Below are 24,029 nucleotides of genomic sequence, written 5' to 3' on the forward strand. Positions count from 1 at the left end.
CCTTTATACACACTATTACATTTACTATAGGTAGAGAAGAAAAACTGAAAGTGGATTTTGAGAAGTAGTTATTAAGAAAGCAGGTGCGAATCAAAAGAAAACAAAGAAAATAGTGTATATGAAGACGAAAGAGGAGGTAGTTTTAAGAGAGAAGATATAATCATTTGTGTCAAATGCCTCAGAGAAGCAGTTACCACTCATGAATATTGTTTGCTTCCAAAAGGGTGCTATCCAAGCGTCTAGGTACAAAGTGTCAAAAGAGTTTTTGCAAAAACAAATTATATGCTTTCATAAAACCTGTATTTATCCCTGACTTCCAGGATATATTAATTGTAAAATCAAGGCCCAGATCAGTATACATAATATTTTGCCTTCTATGTAAGAAAAGGGGAAAATTCCAATATATTTACTTATATTTGCATAAAGAGACAATGAAAGAATATATGAATGAGCAATGAGAGTAAGCTGCCAAATGTGTATCATATATTCTTTATTTCTGAATATGAATATATTACCTGTACAAAATATTAATAACTTAAGAAAATTTCAGTGCTATCAATGAAGAACAAAACTATGTAAGACCGCTATTGGCCTATGAGTTTAGTTTATCATGTATGCATGATAGCTGACTCTTTCCCATGCTACAAAAGAAGAACGACGGATTGATGGTTTCAGTGAGGTCAGAAAATTGTTAGAGGGAGAATATGAGAGTAAAACAATGGCACTAGTGGGTTAAATGAAATAATAACACCCTAATACACAGTAAGCACTCAAAAAAATGAAGGCTTATATTATCTTCAGCAAATGAGAGGTAGTTACTGGGAGGTCGTAAGATAACAACAAAAGTAGTAATGGTGGTTGTAAATTGACCTAAGTTAGTTTTTAAGTTGTCTTTGATAGACAAGTGGTGCAAGTTAATAAAAGCAAATCTCAGACTATCATCTAGCATGACTAGTCATTAGCAAAGCAGATATAAAACAATTTATACAACTTTTTCAGTAAATTCAAGAAAGTCCCAGTTCTCTGTCTTTTTAGGTTCTCTGCACCTTAAATGAAAGGTCCTTACACAGCCACATTCCAGAGACAGAATTCTATGCCTTCTGGTATTGGACATCAGAAATGTTCCTATATTAACGGCTGGACACCAGACTGGTTAGAGATCAAACCTGAAATGCCATTCGTAACGTAAAGAGCATAGACCTCCCTAGATTCTTATTCTTTGTTCATGCAAGGGTTGGGACTGATTAAAATGTTTAGGCAAATCCACTTGTTTTGAATGCCTTTAATTTCAACAAAGAAAGCCCATATTAAATATTCATCAGGCTACTCAAAAGGCTATTATTTTTCACTAATAAAAATCCATTTTGGACATTGATTATGCTAATTAGAAAAAGCTACAGCTTGATAGTATCTGCCTCAAGAGGACTGGTCCTTTATGATTAGAATATCCAGCAAACCATTTCATAATTGTGTTTTGGTCACTAGTATATTATGCTATTACTCCTTGATTAGGGAAATGGACTATCTCTGGAGTTCAAGTTTGAACTAATCCATACATAATAATATACTGGTTTTGCTTAAGCATTTTAGGGTAAATAACAAACATTGTAATAAGGGAAGTTTGATGACATGGGTTTTTCAAAGGAGAAAGCAGGAAAGACAGTGTGGAGGTGCCAAGATTTGAATTATAGGTAGTATGTAATCAGAGAAAAATCATGTCTTAAGAGAGTTTCAGGAGAAACAATATACTTAAAAGACAGCTGTGTTTTGCCAGGCCAGTGTGGCTCAGTGGTTGAGCACCAGCCTATGAATCAGGAAGTCACGGTTCAGTTCCCAGTCAGGGCTCATCCCCAGATTGCTGGCTCAGGTTGTGGACTCAAAGCCCAATAGGGGACTTTTAGAAGGCAGCTGGTCAATGATTCTCATCATTGATGTGTCTATTTCTATAAAGAGATTGTTGAAGATGCAGTAATTCTGAACTATTTGATTTTTATTATCCCCTTACTTTTTCAAAAACCAGTGCCTCCATTAGAAGAGGCCCTCAAACAAATTCAAGAATCCAACTTAAAAGTAAACTTTCCCTCTTCCCACAGACCAACAATAAACTTGAGGTAAGTAATTTATTATCATGTGTAATTATTAATGTATAATAAATAAGTCTCTAGTTGCTGAGTTTATAGGACTTTTCATCAGTTACTCCTCACTCCTTAATTACTATTTTATTTTCACAGATTAAATTAAGGTTAAGTGGAATATAAATATTTTGCTTCAAGAATAAGGCAGAATTTTAGTTTGTTGTCTTGGAATTACAATGCTGCTTAGGTTGAATAATTGTCTTTGGAAACTATCATCAAAACCATTTTTAAATATTGAAATTGGTTATTCATCTTTGCCAAGATGAGAAAATTGTGTTGAATTATAGTGATATAATTTTAAGTAAAAGGAGTAACTCTGTGGTTAGAAATAGGTTTTTCCTCACTGAAAATCTTTCCTTGGTGTCTTGAAAAAGCTACAGTGTCTCCTGCTTCCTCTCCAGGTTAGCTTAAATGTGTCATCTAGAAGCAATAAGATGGCCAACCAACATAGTACTCTCTGACATCCTATATTTCCCATTTATTTATTAGAAATGTTTGTTGGAGCTACTAGAAGTGAATGCTTCAAAAGTATAGAATAGTACCAAACAAGTAATGATAATAATATTTAATATTTATTTACTAGAGACAGCTACATTTCAGGCATAAATTATGTTAATATTTTACCTGTATCTGATGTCATTTACTAAAGTACTTCCATTTTTAGAATACCTGTGGCCAATAGTTTCCTTGATCAGAACTAGGAACAATTAAATTATCCTCTCAGTCTTCATTGTAGTTCAGGCAAGACCTCATGGAATAGGAGGAGACTCTTCAGCAAAGCTTTGAAGAAAATAAGAGTTAATCATTAAACAAGAGGGTGGATGTCATTCCAGACAGAGGGATGAGCATGTGCAAAGGCCAAGAGTAATAGAAGGAAAGATGTGGTCTGGGAATAAGAGCATGGCTGAATGATAGAATGCAAAATAATAATAGCTTGGCTAGATATGAGATTGGTGAGGTAAATAAATCTGCATGCTTAGAATATAAACTTCATCCTGAAAGTTTAAGAGATGCTAATGAAGTATTTTAAACTAATGGGTGATAAGGTCAACTTTTCTTTTTTAACATATTCCAATATATTGTGAACAAGTGTGGATAATGGATCGAAGATGGCCAAAAAAAAAAGAAAAGGCTATTTCATCATATCTATTGGATCTAAAGCTCAAGAGAAAGACCTACTAGTAAGCTTAAGATATGTGAAGCTAACACAATGAATGAGATCAACCATGGAGAATTATGTGCTGTGATAACAAGACTAGGATAAAACACTAAAAAACAGCAACATTTAAGAAGTGAAAAAAAGAGAGAAGCCTACAAAGAGGAATAGAATGCATAAGATAGGACTAGGAGTGGGTGGTATCATGGAATTAAAGAAATAGTTTATGAAGATCAAATTGTTTCTAGGGAACCAGTGACAAAAAGTTACATCCTCCAAGATCCTGGCAGGAAACAGGTGGCACATTTAAAAGGAATAACTGAAAAGAGGTTAATAAAGGGACTAGGAAACCAACTAAAGATGGTGAAGCACCCATGGAAGTGACAACAAAGTCAGCATGACCACCACAGACCTGAACTATAGAAGAGGACTGCCAGACAGCACCTGCAGTCCTAGTAGAGGAACGTTGCCACTGTTAAACCAAGCGCAGCAGAGAGGAAGCCACCTGAATAATTATCAAAAACCTGTATTTTCTGTCACCCTCCCATTTCTTGCTAGTGTCTTCCATTGGCCAAACTCAGCCATAAAACAAAAGCCAGGGATCACTTGGTCTCTGCCAAGCAGAGACAAGTGGGGAGGTGAATCTGAGGGAGCAAAGAGAGAATATCCAGCACAGATGTGTCACTATATTCCACAACAGAATAGTCACACTGGCAGCCTTCGTCAGAGCAATTTTATTGGAGGGATGGGGACAGAAAAGAGATTGCAATGAGTTGTAAAAAAATAGAACAAGAAAGTAACGATAACGAGTGTAACTTGGCTGTGAAATGAAAAGAGTGATAGGACAATAGCCCGACAGAATGGAAATGTGTATGAGATATGGTCCTCTCTCCAAGAAAGTTTTGCAGTTAAGTTATAATACCATGCAATGATAATTACATGATATTACATGTGTAATACCATGTAACGGGGGCTGTTACAGAAATATTAGCATAGTAATAAAGAAGTACAAAATTTACAGTTGGGAAGAGGACTTAAAGGATGCGTATGAATTGTCTAATAAAGAAGCATAGGTTGAGTTTAGGCATGTTTAGGCCTACAGTGTTATAAAGGGCACCAACCCTAAGGAAGTAAAACTGTTCAGAATGGCAGGACTGCAGGATATGTTGCTGGTAGGACAGGAGATGATCTAGAATGCAAATTGGGATCAGATTTTAAATACTTGTGTTTGGCTAGGAAGCAGGGAGTGCTAAATTCCTCTTTATTATTTTAGAAAGCTTATTGGTGTGGATGTTGGAGAATGAAAAGGATGGAGAGGAATTGGGGGCAAGGAGACCAGAAAAAAATTAATGGAACAATCCAAGGGATTGATTATTACTGCCTAAACTAGAATAGTACTATCTTTATAAAGAATAAAAATATTTTGAATAGTTAGGAGAAAAGGATGAGAAAGAAGAAAGAATGAAGTTGCCTTTTCACAATGCAGAGAAGTGACATAAATAAGTTTTAAAAGGTTTCTCAAGCAGAAGTATAAGAATTGGAGTATGGAGACAATAGTGGCAGGAAAATCAGAAAGATCCAGTTATGATTTTTTTTAATCTTTATTGTTGAAAGTATTATATGTCCCCCCATTGACTCTGTCTAGCCCATCCTCTCCCCTCACCCTATTGTCTGTGTCCATGGGTTACGCACTCAAGTTCTTTGGTTGATCTCTTCTGCCCTGGCCGGTATGGCTCAGTGGTAGGGCATCGGCCTGCACACCAAAGGGTCTCGGGTTCGATACCCAGTCGAGGGCATGTCCCTGGGTTACAGGTTCATTCCCCAGCTCCAGTCAGGGCACTTGCAGGAGGCAACCAATTGATGAGTCTCTCACATCAATATTTCTCTCTCCCCCCACCGCTGAGGAGACCTAAGAATAACTGAGGATCAGAACTCTTTTTCCCATCCACCCCCACACAATAGCAGAATATTACTTCAATGCAATGAGGTACAGGCTTCAGAGATCACAGATGTTTAGTGCTTTGTTCTCTTAAAAACTTGAATTGAGACATGTGCCAACCATCAGGGAGAAATAGGAATTCTGACTTCAATTAAACAAGATTAGAAGTCCCAGGAAGCTTTTGAAATCAAGTATCAATGACTAAGAATAGCTGTTATCAAAAAGGTAACAAATGTTGGAGAGGATGTGGAGAAAGGGGAACCATTTTGTTGGTGGGAATATAAATTGGTACAGTCACTATGGAAAAGAGTATGAAAGTTCCTCAAAAAATATATCTAACTAGTTATAAAAGGAATAAGTTCTGGGATCTAATATACAGCATGGTGACTACACTTAACAGTATTGTATTATATACTTCAAAGTTGCTAAGAGAGTAGATCTTGAGTATTCTCACCACAACAAAATAAAAAGGTAAATATATGAGCTGAAGGATGCATTAATGGTTAGTGCATACACACACACACACACACACACACACACACACGTGTATCAAATCATCACATTGTACACTTTTAACTTACACATTGTTATGTGTCAATTTTTTTTCTCAATAAAGCTCTGGGGGCGGAGTGGATCAGTTACTAAAGTGACATCAGCAAAATAATAGCGTAATAGCCAAAAAAATGAGATAAAATTTAATTACAAAAATGTTTCAATCCAAAAATAAGGAAATAGATATAATAAGGAAGATAGGAGACAAATAGAAACAGAGTAAGATCATTGATTTTAACCAAATCATAGCAATAATTACATTAAATATATATGATTAAAAATCCCTAATTTAAAGGCAGAAATTTTAAAATGGGATAAGAAATCAAAACTTCCCTAACAGGTTTTGTTCAGTGGATAAAGCGTTGGCCTGTGGACGGAAAGGTCCCAGGTTTAATTCTAGTCAAGGCATGTATGTGGGTTGCATGCTCAATCCCTGGCCCTGGTCTAGGGTGTGCAGGAGGCAACAAATCGTTGTGTCTTTCTCACATCGATGTTTCTCTCTCTGTGTTTCTCCTGCTCCTTTCCACTCTCTCTAAAAATCAATGGGGAACCTATCCTTAGGTGAGGATTAACCTAAATAAATAAATAAATAAATAAATAAATAAATAAACAAACAAACAGACAGACAGACAGACAGACTAATGTTAATTTGCATATACTCACTGATTAGCCAATGAAAAGGGTAGCGGTCATACACTAATTACCATGTTTCTCTTTTATTAGTGTAGATGATAGAATAAAGAAAATGAAAAAAGCAAAACTATTAAAAGAAGCTGAAATTTTGAGTCGACAATTGAAGGAATTTGGTGACTTTAAAATTAAAGGAGCATATTGAAAGGGTACAGGTTTGGCAAGGTATTGCTAAATTTTTCTTGAGCCTTCTGAATTGAGATAAATGTCCAAGTAGAAATGTATAAAAATAATTTCAACTGAGATGACATGAGTGGTCAAGGCTATAGAAATAGATTTGAAAGTCAAGATTGTATATGTTGTTGCTTAGTTTTTATATGTACCTATGTCTTCCCAACCAGATTTTAATATTTTAGAAAACAATGGCTAAATATTACACATGCTTACACATCCTACAGTACTTAGCTCAGTGCTATCTATACATTGTGGAGGTATTCAATAAATACTTTGAATGGAAAAAGATCACTGATATAAGTGAACACTTCTCAGAGGATATAAACTTGACCTGAAACTTATTGGATGAGGAGAATATTCACCAGAGACAAAGATTGAGAACTCTAGACAAAGGTAGTGTAGTGTGCAAAAAGGCGTGAAGACATGAAAGGACATGTTGTGTTAAGATAGCTGAAAGTAGTTCAACTTGGCTAACATGTAGGGTGGAAAGATAGGTTGGTTGGAAAGGAAATCATGAGTTAAATCATGATGAGCCTTATTAAGAAGTTTGTCCTTAACCAATTACTGAAAGATTTGAAGCAAGCATACAGCATTTATTATTTTAGAAATATTGCCAGAATGGAAAAGAGTAGGGTAAGATTAAAGGTGGGAAAAATCAGATAGAGTGGTACTTTAGTTCATGAAAATGATGACTTCTTGAGAGCTTTTAGGAAGTTGAATCAACATGATTTGGTACTGGAAGTTGATTGAGAAGAGTCAAGGATGACTCTGGAGATTGGGTATGGTTAATTAATGAATAGTGAAACCATTTATCAAAATGAGAACTATTAGGGAAGAAGCTGTTTAATGGAGGAAATAACTGGGATGAGAGTAAGTTGTTGAGTTTGAGACACTTATGAAATATTTCAGGGTCAGTTACTCATGGTAAGAAGTCTGGGCCATAAATATAGATATGATAGTTGCCAATGAATAGACGAAACTAAAGCTGGGGGTCAATACTCACTAGTGGTAATTTTGGGTTCAGCTAAACAGTCAAACTACCATGACTACAAAAAGCCATGTTTGGCTTCAAATAGAGGACAGAAGACACCTAATGTCAACAATCAACATTCTTCAATAGGAGGAATCTTCATGGCAGGCCACAAAGCAGTCCAAGAGCTAGTCTTTACTATGCCCTTCTCCTCATGAGGGACAGTTCAGCTATAAGGAAAAGAGATCACAATGGGTGGGCACTCTGGGTTAGAAATCCCATGTTCTAAACATGACCAGTATTTCTTGTGATGGCTCCACATGAATAGCTTCCAGGTCCATGCAAGAGACATGTCCAGCCAGTTATAAGAATTACCACACTCAGGGAAACCCAAAGCTATAGCTTCCGACCAAATACTTATGGTTTATTGACAGTTCTCTCAATTCATATGCAATTTACCAATGAAGGGTCATTTTTAACATAATCTATGTGCCTTGTAATACAGTTCAAATCCTACTAATTATCCAGGGGGACAGATTTAGAAAGTTAACACCAAGTCACATTGGTCCATAGAGAAGAACAGATTGTATTAACTCTTCACTCACATGCAGATATAGATAAGATAACACAGGCAATATAAAAAAGATTACACAGAGAATATATATGAACAGATAAGCAAAGAAGAGGGTCGCATATCTTTCAAAAATTCTAGCATGTAAAACACAAACAAAAAAAGAGTAGTCAAGAAAGACCCTGAGAAAAAACAACCAGAGAAGTTGGAAATAATCAAGAAAGCATGAAATATGGAAACCAAAGGAATTAAAGTCAGGGAAGATAGCAGTCAAGTGTCTGTTTTTGCAATTATTAGATCAGTTAACTATTAGCAAAATCAATATGTTGAAGTGGTGGAGGTAGAAGCTAGATAGCAAGCAGTATGTTAAGGAAAAAATAAAAGTTGAAGCAGTGAATACAATGCTTGTAGAGTACTATCGAAAAGCTTTGTGAAAAGGGAAGATGACAGACAATTAGAGGGGGGTTTAGGATCCAGAGGGAATTTAAAGTGATAAATATTTCCAAACTATTTAGTGTAGAAGTAATGAGCATTTTTGTACACAGTTTTTTACTCTGGGGTTTCTTTTTCTATGTATCCAATTGTTATCCCTTGTGATATCGGATATTTTTAATAAAAAAGCTCTTTGTACTATGAATGAAAGGATAGAATTTTTTGTTTAACAGTGTATAGTTTCTTAAAGTCTTCGAAGAGGTAAAATATCAGAACAACTTTGATCTCCCTGTAACAAACAAGCATAGTTATCATTACACTAAATCTTTGCTAGGACTATTGAATAACATCATTGTTTTATGAGAAATTGTCTTCATTCTTAATTAGAATACATAATTTTCATATTATTCTTGTAATCCCATATAATAAAGAGCTAATATGCTAATTAGACCGAACAGCAAAACGATCATCCAGACGACCTTATGGACGAAGCCAGGGCTGCAAGGGCCCAAGGCAGCTGCAGCTGCGAGGACCGAGCCCCTTGCATGAATTTTGTGCATCGGGCCTCTAGTCTACTTATATAAAAACCCTGGGTGGTGTTCATCACGACCAGAACCGCGACCAAGCGGAAGGAAATCAGTCCTGCAGGGGTTGTCTTGGCAACAGCTGCGCCCTCCCCTGAGCTGTTTCCCAGAGCTGTTTCCTGTAAGGGTGAGGTTTGAGGCAGGAACCACCCTGGGAGCGTGGAGGCATATCTTTATAAAGTGTGCCATGCCAGCACGGCCAAGGGTGAACCTGAGTGGGGGTGGCTGAAAGGCTTAGAAAAGACAGACAAGAGAATGAAAGCCAGGTCTCGGTGAGACGCTGCTTCTCTGAGAGACAGTGACCATGCCCACAGGCATGCCTTTAGTTTATAGCAGATGCTACAAGGCAAAGTAAGAGCGTGACCAAGATGTTTACAACATTCTCCTGGGTTTCAATCCTACTCAACTACATGCACCTGAACTCTATCAAGCCTACATCACTCAGGCACATGTGGCCACGTGTTTGGAACATAGGTTCAAGCTTACAACTACAGCTGTTGGCTATAATTGTGCTGGGAGAGCCCTGCCCTCCAAGCTGGGACTTGCATGTGGCAATGAGAGGACTGTGCCCTCTCATCAGTCCAAGGCTTGAACCTGTCCAAAATACTGTAGCGGCTCCCCACAATAAAGTTTTAATTCTGTTTCTTTGTTACTAATGTTGTGGCCCCACCCCATAACAAAGAAACAATTTCCGGAGGATGAGGCCCAGTAATCAGGATTTTAAAAAGATTCCCAGGTGATTCTAATGTGCAGCCAAGGTTGAGAACCACTGCTATAGATAATATTAAACATATATCTAAACGTGCAATTCTTTGTCCAAAAAATGAGCATGTTCAAAAATTAAATGAAGAAAATTTGGATATACTCGATGGAGATTTTCACACATATTTGAGTGATGATTCCATTGATTCCACAGATGATGCTGAAAAGGAAAATTTTCCCATTGAATTTCTTAATAGTATTACTCCTTCGGGAATGCCGTGTCATAAATTAAAATTGAAAGTGGGTGCAATCATCATGCTATTGAGAAATCTCAATAGTAAATGGGGTCTTTGTAATGGTACCAGATTTATTACCAAAAGATTATGACCTAACATTATCGAAGCTGAAGTATTAACAGGATCTGCAGAGGGAGAGGCTGTTCTGATTCCAAGAATTAATTTGTCCCCATCTGACACTGGCCTCCCATTTAAATTGATTCGACAATGGTTTCCCGTGATGCCAGCATTTGTGATTACTATTGATAAATCACAAAGACAAACTCTAGACAAAGTAGGCGTATTCCTACCTGAACCCGTTTTTGCACATGGTCAGTTATATGTTGCTTTCTCTCGAGTTTGAAGAGCATGTGATGTTACAGTTAAAGTTCTAAGTACTTCATCACAAGTGAAATTAGTCAAGCACTCTGAAAGTGTTTTCACTCTTAATGTGGTGTACAGGGAGATATTAGAATAAGTTTAATCACTTTATCAGTCATTGTTTGCATCACTGTTGTTTTTATATCATGTTTTTGTTGTTTTCATGTCATGTTTTTTTTGTTTTCATATCATGTTTTTGTCATTTTTATATCATGCCTCTGTTGTTATATCCTTTTGTTACTGTTTATTTATTAATAAATTTATATATTATTATCATATACATTTTACTAATTTCCTTTCATCTCTCACACTTCTATTATAGAAAAAGGGCAAATAGCAATATTAAAATATCTCCGCTAATTCCCTTTTTTAAAAAAATATATATATTTTATTGATTTTTTACAGAGAGGACGGGAGCGGGATAGAGAGTTAGAAACATCGATGAGAGAGAAACATTGATCAGCTGCCTCCTACACACTCCCCACTGGGGATGTGCCCGCAACCAAGGTACATGCCCTTGACCGGAATCGAACCTAGGACCCTTGAGTCCACAGGTCAATGCTCTATCCACTAGGCCAAACTGGTTAGGGCAATTAATTCGCTTTTAATGTGCACAAATTTTGTGCATCGGGCCTCTAGTCTATATAATAAAAGCCTAAGCAACGCTTATGACGGAACAACCAGAATGACCAGTCGCTATGATGTGTACTGACCACCAGGGGGCAGACGCTCAATGCAGGAGCTGTCCCCTGGTGGTCAGTGTGCTCCCACAGGGGGAGCGCCACTCAGCCAGAAGCCAGGCTCACTATATTGAAATATACTGTATGACTATGACTTTATGATATCTATATCTATATATACACATACACACATATAAATGTTATATTTTTGTAAAACAACAGATGTACAAAATTTGTAGAGAGAACACTGGTTTACTTATTAAAAAGTTGACCTTTTCTTCACAGATAACTAACAATATTAAATAATGTGTGTGAAAATGCTTTGTAAACTATAAAATGCTATAAAATATAAGATATTAAAATATTAATGACCAGATGTAAGGTTAATTGAAATATTTATATGTACTATTTATCAAAATATAAGTAAGCTGCAAGTATTGAAGAGTTATTATTACATTAAAAAGGCTTTTTGTGGAATATAAATCTAAAATGCATTAATGGATAAAGCACAGTTATGCACCAGTTAATGACCGGGATACATTCTGAAAAATGTGTAATTAAACAATTTTGTCATTGTACAAAGTCATAGAGTGTCCATACACAAACCTAGATGGTGTAGCCTACTACACATCTAGGCTGTGAAGCATGTTACTGTACAAAACAACAGCAGATTAAATCAAACACAAGAGAAAATTATGCAATCAAGAGACAGTGAATGTGAGATGTATGAGCCTGCTGCCAGTGTAACACAGCACACTGTTTTACAGCAAACGGTTTTTATAAACAAATAGAGTACACTCTAAAATAACAATAGAAAGTACAGTAAATACATAAGTAACATAGTTGCTTATTATCATTATCAAGGATGATGCACTGTACATAATTTTTTGTGCTGTAGGTTTGTTTATACCAGCATCACCAGAAACATATAAGGAATGTGTTGGGCTAAGATGATATGATGGCTACGACATCACTAGACATTAGAAATTTTTTATTTCCCTAATAATCTTACAGGACTAAAGGCATATATATTGTCTGTCATTGACCAGAATGTCATTATGCAGCAAATCACTGTAATGCCAAGAAATAGGGAGTTTCCAAAGAAAGAGAGATATATCAGTACCCATAAACAATTGTTCTAATATGGAAAATATTAATAATAGATTTTAAAAAAATTTAAGATGTTGGTAATGTGGTCTTCTAAAGGAGAAAATTTTTATATGAAAAAATGAAAGGTATTCAAAGCTTAAGCCTCAAGAAAAAGAGAATGTGTTCATATGACAATTGAAGCTGCCTCAGGAAATAATGAGACACAAAAATGTTAAATGTGGGACTAACATTTAACATATAAGTAATCAACCTTCCAGCACATTCGAAATACTTATCACAAAGATAATATACTTGACTCTCTGGTATAAGTGCGGTAAAAGAAGCTCTATTTTACTCTCACATTGAATTTTTATACTTTAAAAGATGTTGTTAGATACCTATCTCCAATATCCATGTATTTGTGGTTAGACCATAAATTCTAAACCACATGCTAGCCTGAGAAATCTGGCCAGAACTGAGCAGCGGTCTATTTGACCTCTATTTGCCCTTTGTACTAATGCTTTAAACCAGATCATCTAGCCTATATTCATTATCCATATGACTATCAGACTTCTGAGAGGCGAAAATATTCTAAGAGCAAGGAATGAGAAAAAGGGAATCTGAATAAGCTATGTACATTTCTCAGCCCATGTGAGAGCACATGATTGAACAAAGAAGATTATACATGGATCCTAAGGACAAAAAAATATTATTAATCAAAAGCCTGTAGGCAACCCATAAACTAAAACTAAAACTAAACTAAAAAACCATTTAATAAGGCTGTCTCTCTACCTGCCTGTCCAAATGCTTTCCCACCTGTGCAGATCCATTCCTGCTTGTCCAGCTGTCTCCGCATCTGATCCCTACTTACCTGATGAGCTGTCTCCTTCACGGGCCCCATTGCTATCCCACCATTCCCAAATTCTTCCAAGCTATCCTACTGTCTCTCCCACTCGCCAGCCCTATACCCTGCCTATCCGTCCATCTGTTCCCTCTACTCTTCCGAAGACCTTTTTACCAGGCCCATTATTGTCCTACCCAACTAAATATCTTCCTCGCCCTCCAGCCCCAGTAACTCCCAGCTTTTCTAGCAGTTTCCCTTTTCTACCAGCCCCAATTCCTTGTGGCCCACCTGACCATTTACCACAGCCACCCCGAAGTTCTCCAACCATTCCTGACTCTGACTCACAGAGCAAGTTATTTTACAAAACTTTCAGGCGTAAACATTTCCTTCCAGCACAACATTGTACCCCAGCCACTCTAATGCCTGCCCTTGTTCGCCGTTCCCTTCCAGCTCAACTGGTTGTTTCCCCAATCCCTTCGGAAGCTCTCCCAGCTTTGAAGCCTTCCGGTTTATCCAGTCGTCCCCCCCATCAATTTGTCCCCACCCTTTCTTATGTTGCTCCATTGCCAGAACATCCTGCTAGCTTAGATTCTTTTCAGTCAGTCCAGCAATCTGTTCCACAAACCGCATTGTCAAATCTGCCCCAGGCCATTGCAGACCATCCGCCTGCCTCTCTTCTCTCCCACCCGCCTCCCTATCACTCTCCATCCTCTTCTTTGTCTTCATCTCCTTCTAATTCCACATCTTCTTCACCCTCTGTACAGTTTTCTTCCTCTTCATCCTTTCTTGCTTCTCCTTTACCTTCCTCTTCTATCTCTCCATCCTCCCCTCCCTCACCTATTCCTCTTTCTTCCTCATCTTTGCATTTAACTCCCTCTCCATGTTTGCTTCCAACTTATTTAGATTTTCCCTCTCCAATTCCTCCTGTTTCTCCTTCCTTTATGATTTCTTCTTCCTTTCCCCCCATGCTTGACTCTCCCTCTCTTTCTACCTCCCCATCTCCTTTTATTCCTATCCATCCCTTCAATCCTCCTCACTGGGGGAAGAATGTAGAGAAGAGAAGAAAAGCAAGTGGAGTAGAGAAGAAAATAGAGAAGAAAGAGTTGAGAGACGACAACTTTAAAGGTAAATAAATTGGATACTTTGTAGATTTAGCAATATTTTGTTTGGGAAGGGTGATTGAAGGGGAAGGAATATGTTAGAGGAGAAAGGCCTAAAAGGAAGAGAGAGAAACATACTTTCAATGTTCAGAAATTTGTGTTAAATAACTCCTTGCTCTTCCTGATTTCCCTGTGGTCACAAAAAGATAGTCAGGAATCTAGTATTCATTGAGCCAGACTGTGTCAGTTTGTCCAAATAAAAATGTATATGGGTATTGGAGATAGGTATATACATACCTCACCTTCTAAAACATTTTTATCTTCATTGACTCGAATAATTGAATTCAAATGAATTAGGAGTAAATGCCCTTGGGATTCACACTAATGGCTCTAGTGCAGCAGCAGTCAGCTTTTTTTATATACCTCATCCTGATCCCACCTCCACCCAAAATCTTCCTTTGTTCTTTGTTTTGCACTTTGTACTTACGCTAAACTGTAGCATGCTGTAAGTTTCTAGAAGATGCAAAATTCTAATAGAAGATGATGTCATCCCCTGATGATTTGGGGTAGCATTTTGGCACACTAAAAGTAGAGTCTACATTAAAGATACCTTTCTGTGACATAAAAGCCATGCTTATATATGTGATTCAACTGGAAACAAGTGTGTTCATACTTCTCCATGGAATAAGATGCAAGCACCCAAGCCTAGTAAGTTAGAATGGAAATTCCTGCCTGCCCTGACAAGCAATTGTTTACCTACCTGAATCTTCAACCAACTCTCTTAGAGTTATAGGACTATCTACTAGCCATGACACCAACTTAGAACTAATGTAATGCAAATTATTATCCAGATAGGAATGCTCTTAAAGAACTGAGGACTGACTCTACACATCTGAAGGAATTCCTTCTGTATCTGTCCTAAACAATAGAGGAATAGGATTTAATAATCAAAGCCATAAATAATTGGACATTCCTACATGAAGGTGGAGTGCTTTATTAGAACTATAATGCTACAACCATTTTTATGCTATTGTTGACTGCCTTAAATTCCCATGCTAATATATATATTTCTCCAATATCCTTATATGTAATTATCTGGACACACACACACACACATACACACATTACATGAATGTGTCATTTATATGTATGTAAAAAGAAGTTAACTTATTTAAATGAACTAAGCATTTTTATGTATGGTTCACAGAGCTATAGGTAATGCCTTGCCTTCATCACTATCAAAAAATGACCAGAAATATCTCTTATCCAAAATCAATTGTGATAAAGAAATGAAGGAAAACAGCAGGACACACTTGGCTATTGACAAAGATGGATTCCAGCTTAAACTAATGGAAACTCAGAAATTCCTAGAAGATCAACATCTAAGGAGTTTGCAAGTATGAAACTATAGATATGCTATTAATATTTTATGATCTAGTAACAATTCTATGTTCATTGCAGTTTTCTCCATTAAAGAAATGTATGCCATTTGCCAGTGATAGGCCATGAAAAAGAATGTGGATGAATTAACACAAATTCATCACAGATACTAGAAAAATAATTTCTTGGGTTTTTTCCTTACATTTTATTCATTTTCCCCTCTGCTTCCTCTATTCTTCTTTTTCCATCTTATATTTAGAAAAATATGCTATATGAATGATATTTACTGACTAACAAGAAAGCTATTTGAAAGTAGAATGTAATATGTGTTACTATTAGAGACTGGATTATAAAATGCAACCTGAAAATTATACTGCATGTAGACAGTAGGTTCTTAATGAAAATAGGGTGCAATTAGAAAAAATGGTGCTTATATTCTATTTTTTAGGGCACTTACTTTGTTATTTTCCCACCAGTGAGTGGGATTTCAGCTGATTTTCCTGAAATATTCATGTGCTTTATTTTTCAATCCTTAGTAGGCTGATACCAAGATTAAATTCATAAACTTGGCCTGATTAATTCAATAACTAAGCAATAGTGGCAAGGTTAAAAAAGCAAAGCAGGAGACTTCTGACTATGATGAAGTATCTTCCTGCTATAAACTACTATAATTATGAATAAAATGTATGAAACAAATGTTTTCAGACATTACACATTAGGCAGTACAGGATATAATCTTGAAAAAAAAAGGAAACAAATGGGGTAAGTCCTATGATTACATAGACTTTTTACCTAGACATACACTCTGGATAAGCCTCAAAAAAATCCACAAGTTACTCAATTGCCTGTCAAAAAAACCTTAACACTCTCTTAAAGAAGACTGAAATCTTGATATACAGCATAATGTTCACAGTGTCCAACATTTAACCACAACTTACTAGACATGTGAAGAAGCAAGAAAATATAACAGATAACTAGGAAAAACTTAGTCAATATAATCAGATGCAAATGACAGAAATGATGGAATCGACAGGCAGGAATTTAAAAACATTTTTATAAATATTTTCAAGGAATTAAAGTAAAAATGAACATAATGAAAAAGGATATTTTAAAGGAACTAAATAAACCTAGATCTGAGAAGCATATTTGAAATGAAAATTTTACTGGGTGGGCAAAAAGATTAATGGACTTGAAGACATGGCAATAAAAATTATTCAATTGAATCACTGGGAGAAAAAGACTAGAAATAAATGAAAAGAACATTACTGACCTGTGAGACAATATCAAGCATACAGTTAATTAAAATCCTAAAAAGAAGGGAGGGAATATTTAAAGAAACAATGACTAAAACGTTTCAAATTTGATCAAACTATAAGTCCACAGATCCAAAACTCAACAAACTCCATGAAGTATAGCCAGCCAGTGTGGCTCAGTGGTTGAGTGTCAACCTATGAACCAGGAGGTCATGGTTCGATTCCCGATCAGAGCACATGCCCAGGTTGCAGCCCCCTCAGCAGACAGTGCTGGGTCGCCGGGCCTGCAGCGGCGGCAATCAGTGCTGGGTCGCCATGGCAACGCAGCACTGACTGCAAGACTGACTTCCAGTTGGTTGAGCCTTTGGTCATTTTGGATGTTACAGACCCTGGGTTTTTATATATTAGGATAATAAAAGCCTAATATGTTAAGTGTCCGGTCCTCCAGTCCACCATTCAACCAAATCAAAGTGTAATATGCTAAGGCTACTCAACCGCTTGCTATGACATACACTGACCACCAGGGGCAGACAGTAGACCAGTCAACCAGTCACTATGATGTGCACTGACCACCAGGGGGCATAAGCTCCGACCAGTAGGTTAGTTTGCTGCTGGGGTCTGGCCGATCAGGACTGAGCGTAATGGACCAGACATGCCCTGGAACTCTCCCATGGCCCCTCCCCAGCTGGCTAACCTCCTGTGTCTCTCCCTGGCCCTGATCATGCACCCGTGGGGTCTCTCGGCCTGGCCTGCTGGTGGTCAGCGCACATCGTAGTGAGTGGTCAAACTCCCAGTCGAACGACCGCCCAAGGGGACAATTTGCATTTTAGGCTTTTATTATATAGGAGGATATAGCCCTTCCAACAGGAAATTTATAATAGGGTCATAGAGCTTTTAGGAGCTTCATTCAAGTCTAGAGAATGTTTTAGGAAAAAATGCCATTTGTAAATAACTTTTTCACGTGCTGTTATGAAACCTTCAAGAAACTTCATATTCTAAATGGAATAACAATAGCAAAATTGTTTTCCAAACTACAACTGTGCCTAGAATAATTGGGCAGTTACTTTAGGCAGAAAAATTAAGGCTACAACTCTATTATCAAAGTCTTTTTTGGTTCCCTCTTTTTTCATTCTGAGGACTGCTCCAGACATATAGATTACGGATATGCCTACACTGTTTATGATTATTTTACTGTATTTTATATGCCAAGGAGAATTGGGCTCAGTAATAATGATGTGTTGAATCATAAATGTTAGCATTTACAAAATTTCTAAGCTATAAAACTTTGTTCTTTTTTCTTTCAGAAATTTTGTGATGAAGTTAATCAGATAACAAATTCTGAAACCCTCTCAAGTATAGATAGTCTTGAGGCTGGAGAACATGAACAAATCTATTTATCACTTGTTAATAAGGAGCCTCCCACGTCAGTTCATCAGAATTCTGTTTTCCTCAAATCATCAAATCTACAGTCAGCTAATCTAGGCTGCTTTGATAAAGATAAACTGACATTCTCTAAAACTCAACATATAAATAATTGGCTAAAAAACTTAGATGATCCAAATACTCAAACTGACATACCTTTCTCAGATATTTTAAGTAAACCTAATGTTCTACCTTCAGGTGAATATTTTAATAGTAAAGAACAAAATCCATCTGCTCTATGTAGAACTGTGGAAGGAACCACAAATACTAATAATAATTTAGTAGATTTTGTATGTAGTCCGTCCATATTTATACCCAATAAAAAAAACAAAAAGACCTCTGAAACCAGCACTGTGAGTACAGCTGACTCCTGTTCTGGGGCATTCAAAAGAGAGAGACCATCAGTTACTGAGAGCCCAACATTTAAATGCAGCAAAGCCTGGGACACTCCAGATTCTCTAACTCAAGAAATGGCTACAATTTCAGACCAAGTGAAATATTCTGAATTAACTCAAGAAAATAGAACTACTTCAATTCCTACTTCATTTGTACCTGTGGCAACATCTTTAATTTTGCCATCTAATACACAATCAACTGAACCTTTACCAAAGAAGATTATCCATAATAATGAAATTGACCCAGTGCAGTGTTCTGATAAGTTAGGAGAATTGAAAGATGATAAAAAGATAAAATATTTTAATTCTAATAAGGAAGAGTTGCCTTTATTTTCAGACAATTTTCCAGCTGCCTACATACCTCACAACTCTGATTCAAAAGATAAAAAACAGAAAATAACTGAAACATCAACATTATTGTCTAAAGTAACTTCTAATTATGACTTAGTTGGTCAGCAAAAGAAAATGAAATACAATATTGCTGAAAGAAGCAGTGTGAGGTTTCTTAAAAGTATTTTAAAGAAAGAATCAAAATTCGAACATGATTCTTTTAAGGCACTAGTTATAAATCAAGGCTTTAAGTTAAGAAATAAAAAAGCAGAAGCTATCAGAGATAGTATTGAATTAACAAAAGAAAAAGGGGAAGTGGCAGAAATTCCAAAGACTATTAAAAAACTGAGATGGGTTGATGAAACTGAATATAATCATTCACTGAAGAATGGAATAGAAATATCTCAACAGTGGTCTCAATCATTCCACACTCAAACTAGGAGTGGTGTTTCCAGCAACATAATTAGTGTTCCTGCTTGTGCTGTAAATTCTGCTAATAGAAAAAAGCCCAAGGATGATTCTATCTCTCAAAATCTTGCTGCTTCAGGAGGGTCTAGAACAAACCATGTGTCTCCGAACTGCTTTATACCTTCAGCTTTTAATATTGCTAAACAAGCCTGGCCAGCCTCAGAAAGAGAGGAGAGTAACTCTCCCACACATAATAGTGTTTCTAAAACTCAGAAAGCTAATATACAAAGAGGTAGAGAAAAGGTAATTCGAACAAAATCTGCTAAAGTCCAATCAGGATTTCTATATACAAACAGAAAAGGCACTGTTATTCAAGCACAGTCTGAAAGCAAAGCCAACACGTTTTTACAAGCTCAGGGTAAATTAGTTGTACCTCATCCTCCTAAAACTCCACCAAATATTAGGAGTGATAAAAATATACAAGTGTTTCAGTGTCAATCAGAAAAGCCTGAAAATTCTCAAAACATTATTACAAAGAACTATTTTAATTCGAAACATGTGCTTCCAGCAGAATACAAGGTGAATCAGTGGAATAAAGTATGTAGTCTTCCACTCTCACATGTTTGCTCTGACTCGATCCCTGTGATGCCATCTCTACCATATTGTTGTTCTGAGTGCCAAACCTTAGCAAAAAAACCAAATCATTCAAATGGCACTCAAATCATTGCCCAGCAGGATGAGACATTATATTGTGCACAAAGATGTCCTGTTTATGAAGAAAGTCATCACTTGGTGGCTTTCAGACCAACTAAAGAAGAATCTGTTCCCTCGTGGAAAAGACAGCATAATAGTCTGGGTCAAAATGAAAAGGCTGCTGGTAAGAATAAATTTATATATTTTTATAGACGAAATATATAATAACTTATTTAAATGCATGTGAAATTTTTCTTATTGTACAGTAATGTAGACTATATATATATATATATATATTAATGTTAAATAATAACCTTATAGAGACAACTTATCTTCTTTAGTATTGCACCCTTAGCTATCTAATAGCTGAAGTTAAGAGAATTACCCAACCATTGCTCAACTAAAGTTAGAAACTTTTGCTAGCCTCTATTTTTTTCCATTACTTTTGTTAATTTAAAAGAGGGAGGACAGAGAATAGGGTCTAATGGTTATACCATTTCATTTTGTCATTACGCCAATATTATAGTCAAAATGTCTGTAAAATAATCTCAGTAAAAATATTGTTTAAATTATTCCAGGTAGGTAAATAAATGATGTTATAATACTTTCCCTTTTTTGTTTTAAATGTTTGTGAAATTGAATTATTATAAACTAATGATAGATGTGCCAAACTCTTCCATCCCCTTTCCAAAAGAGTGGCAACTCTACTGTTATCTGTTATATATGTTGGTTTTCATATGAAGAGAAAAAATAATAGCGTTGCTTTAAACATTTTTGAAAAGTATTTCTCTGCAAAATGTCATTGCCCTTTGTAGCTGGTTGCTGCTTCATGAAGCTACTTTCCTCTGAAGAATGGACTAGGTGACCATAAATTTTCATACCACTGGGAATCAGTTCCCCATTGAGAAATAGCTAGGACTTGGAGCTGGGGCGGCGGGGGGGGGGGTGCAAGGTGGGAGGAGACAGAAAAGCAATGCTTTTTTCCCCCAAAAGGTATGAATAAATATTAAGAAGATATAAAGAAGGGAGTTACTTTAAAATTGACTATTTAAAGCCTTCTTCAGTTAGACCATGAGATTTTAAGAGCAAGGAACTTTTTTGTAATTTATCAGGTCCTAACTGTGCCTGGTACTTAATTTAGACACCCAGACTTTCTTGAATTGAACAGACACAAGCCATATTGGCAGATGGAAAGCTAAATGCAAAGACCATAATCTAAAAATCTTCAATACATATCTACAAAATTTAGATTTTAAAAAAATTATATCTCTCACTAGAGTGGAATAAAAAAAATAGTCCTCTACTCTCACATGTTTGTTCTGACTTGCTCTCTATGATGCCATCTTTTTTTATTCAGCCATTTTACAATGTAACTTTAGTTTTCACACTGCTTCCAAAAGATGAAAGCATCATACAGATTTGACACTCTAAAGTAATAATGATAAATAAATTATGAGTTCCTACTCTGTGCCACTTACAGTGCCAGGTGCTTTATAGTTATTGTCTCATTTAAACCTCACAACAATCCTGAGAAATACGTATTTTTTATAACACCATTTGCAAAGAAAGAAATAGAATTGCCCAAGGTTAAGAGCTAGTAAATAGCACAATTGGTATTTTAAATTGAATATCTATGACTCCAAGTTCCGTGCTTTTTCTACTAAAATTATATATATATAATTATTAAGCAAATATCATTTATCAGAGTCTAAGCTGATCAGGAAAAAATACTAAGAAACATAGTTTCCCAGTAGCTTAAGCATAAAAGGATAGCATATTAAAATTATGTTCTCATTCTCTGGTGAAAGAATATATGTGTTCATTCCAATATTTAATCAAATGGGGTATTTCTTATGGATATTTATATAAGGACACTAGAAAATGTAATGAATTTTAACACTTCATTCAAAACACTTCATTGAAAGAGAAGTATTCAAACTGTTCTATATGTCTATACTTTTTAATACAGTGATTATACTTAGAAAATCTAATACTAACAATACTAAATATTTTGTATATTTAGCCACTCAAACTTATTTTCAAAACTATTTAAATATTAAACATTATAAATGAACCCTTTGCTAATAGTGAATTATAGTTCAATGAGCATCTATTCATTGTTTTCCTACTTTGCTATTTACCAGATCATTTTTATTCTCAGACTAAATGTACCCAGGGTTGAAAATATGGACAGCATCTTCCTCTTCATTGCATTTCCAGAACTCTCTTGCAAAACTCTCCAGTAAAAACTCTATTTCCTTGAGGCCTAAGCCATTCAAGTATCCCACCTCCTGACTTCTCAAGTCATTTCTTCCCTTAAAGATGACTTCGGCATCTGGTTCACAGTCTTCCTTTCTATGCATCCTGATTCAGCATTCATGTGGATGAACAATCCAACACCCTAATCTCTCTCAATTATTTCTCATCTCTAATGATTTTCTGTGCCATTCTGCTTCAAGTACCCATTCCCTTTGTCATACCGTGCACCTTGTCAATACCCATAACTCCTCTGCATCTAAAATCAGTAGTTCAGCCCAGCCGGCATGACTCAGTGGTTGAGCAATGACCTATGAGCCAGAAGGTCATGGTTCAATTCCCAGTCAGGGCATATTCCCAGGTTTCAAGCTCAATCCCCAGTGTGGGGTGTGCAGAAGGCAGCCAATCAATGATTCTCTCTCTTCATTGATGTTTCTATCTCTCTCCCCCTCTATCTTACTCTCTGAAATCAATAAAAAATATATATTTAATTAATTAATTAAATCAGTAATTCAATTTATATCCTCCTCTCAGATGACAGTATGGTATCTGCACAAGGATAGTTAGACCAATGGAATAGAATACAGTCTAGAAACAGACCCACATATTTGAGATCCACGTTTAATTTTTGGCAAAAGTGGTACTGCATAGCAGGGAGAAAAGACTTGTCTTTTCATTAAATAGTGCTGAATCATTTCAGTGATCATCTGGCATTAGTAAAATAACCCTTAATTCACACCATACGTAAAAATCAATTCCAGGTAAACTGTAGATATAAATATGGAAAAGAAAAAGGAATGTTTCTATAAGATAATGTAGACTTTAGAATGTACAGAGATTTCTTACCCAGACATACAACTATTAAGGAGAAGATTGATAAATTGTACATTAAAATTAGAAACTTTTTCATCCAAAAATGCCCCTAAGGTATTGAAAAGGCAAACCACAGAGTGACAGAAGATATTTATAATGTATCATACTAACAAAGAGCTCTTATCCCAAATATATAAAGATTATGTGATATTTATCTTTCCCAGTTATGTCAGTCGGGGTTTAACTAGAGAAGCAGAACCAATAAGATATATTAAGGTTCATTGCAAGGGATTAGTTTATGTGAAAATGAGGGCTGTCTAGGCAAGTCTGAAATTTTTAGAGCAGGCCATGTGGGAAGGGACAGGCCAGAACTCACGGGGGTGAACTAAAATTGCTACCCACAGGCAGAATTTTTTATTCTCTCAAGGAAGCCTCAGTCCAGCTTTTAAGGCCTTTGACCTGACTGAAGTAGGTACACAAATTATCTACAGTAATCTCCCTTACTTGAAACAAACTGATTATGGGTTTTAATAGCATCTACAAAATACCTTCGCAGCAACACCCATATTAGTGTTTGATTAAATAACTGGGGACTCTGGATTAGGTGACACTTAAAAAAACTATCACACCAATTTCTTTTTATTTATTTTTAATGCCAATTTATTTTTAAAACGAAAATATTTGAATAAGCCTTTCATAAAAGACGGTAGCCAAATGGTCAATAAACATGAAAAGATCTCAGCCTCAGTCCTCAGGAAAATTGGCATTAAAACAATTAGATACAGGTAGTAAAACTATCATATCT

General features: G+C 36.1%; 1 protein-coding gene across 1 annotated transcript in view; it reads left to right on the forward strand.

Annotated features, from left to right (window-relative positions):
- Window positions 1-24,029, forward strand: part of CEP126 (centrosomal protein 126) — a 66,221-nt gene that overhangs the window by 20,984 nt on the left and 21,208 nt on the right. Inside the window, 3 exon segments of the mRNA XM_023758844.1 lie at window positions 2,021-2,111; window positions 15,482-15,671; window positions 18,212-20,339. Of these exon segments, the coding sequence (XP_023614612.1) occupies window positions 2,021-2,111; window positions 15,482-15,671; window positions 18,212-20,339 (2,409 nt within the window).

Source organism: Myotis lucifugus, unplaced genomic scaffold, assembly GCF_000147115.1.
Source record: "Myotis lucifugus unplaced genomic scaffold, Myoluc2.0 scaffold_139, whole genome shotgun sequence".
NCBI classification, from domain to species: Eukaryota; Metazoa; Chordata; class Mammalia; order Chiroptera; family Vespertilionidae; genus Myotis; species Myotis lucifugus.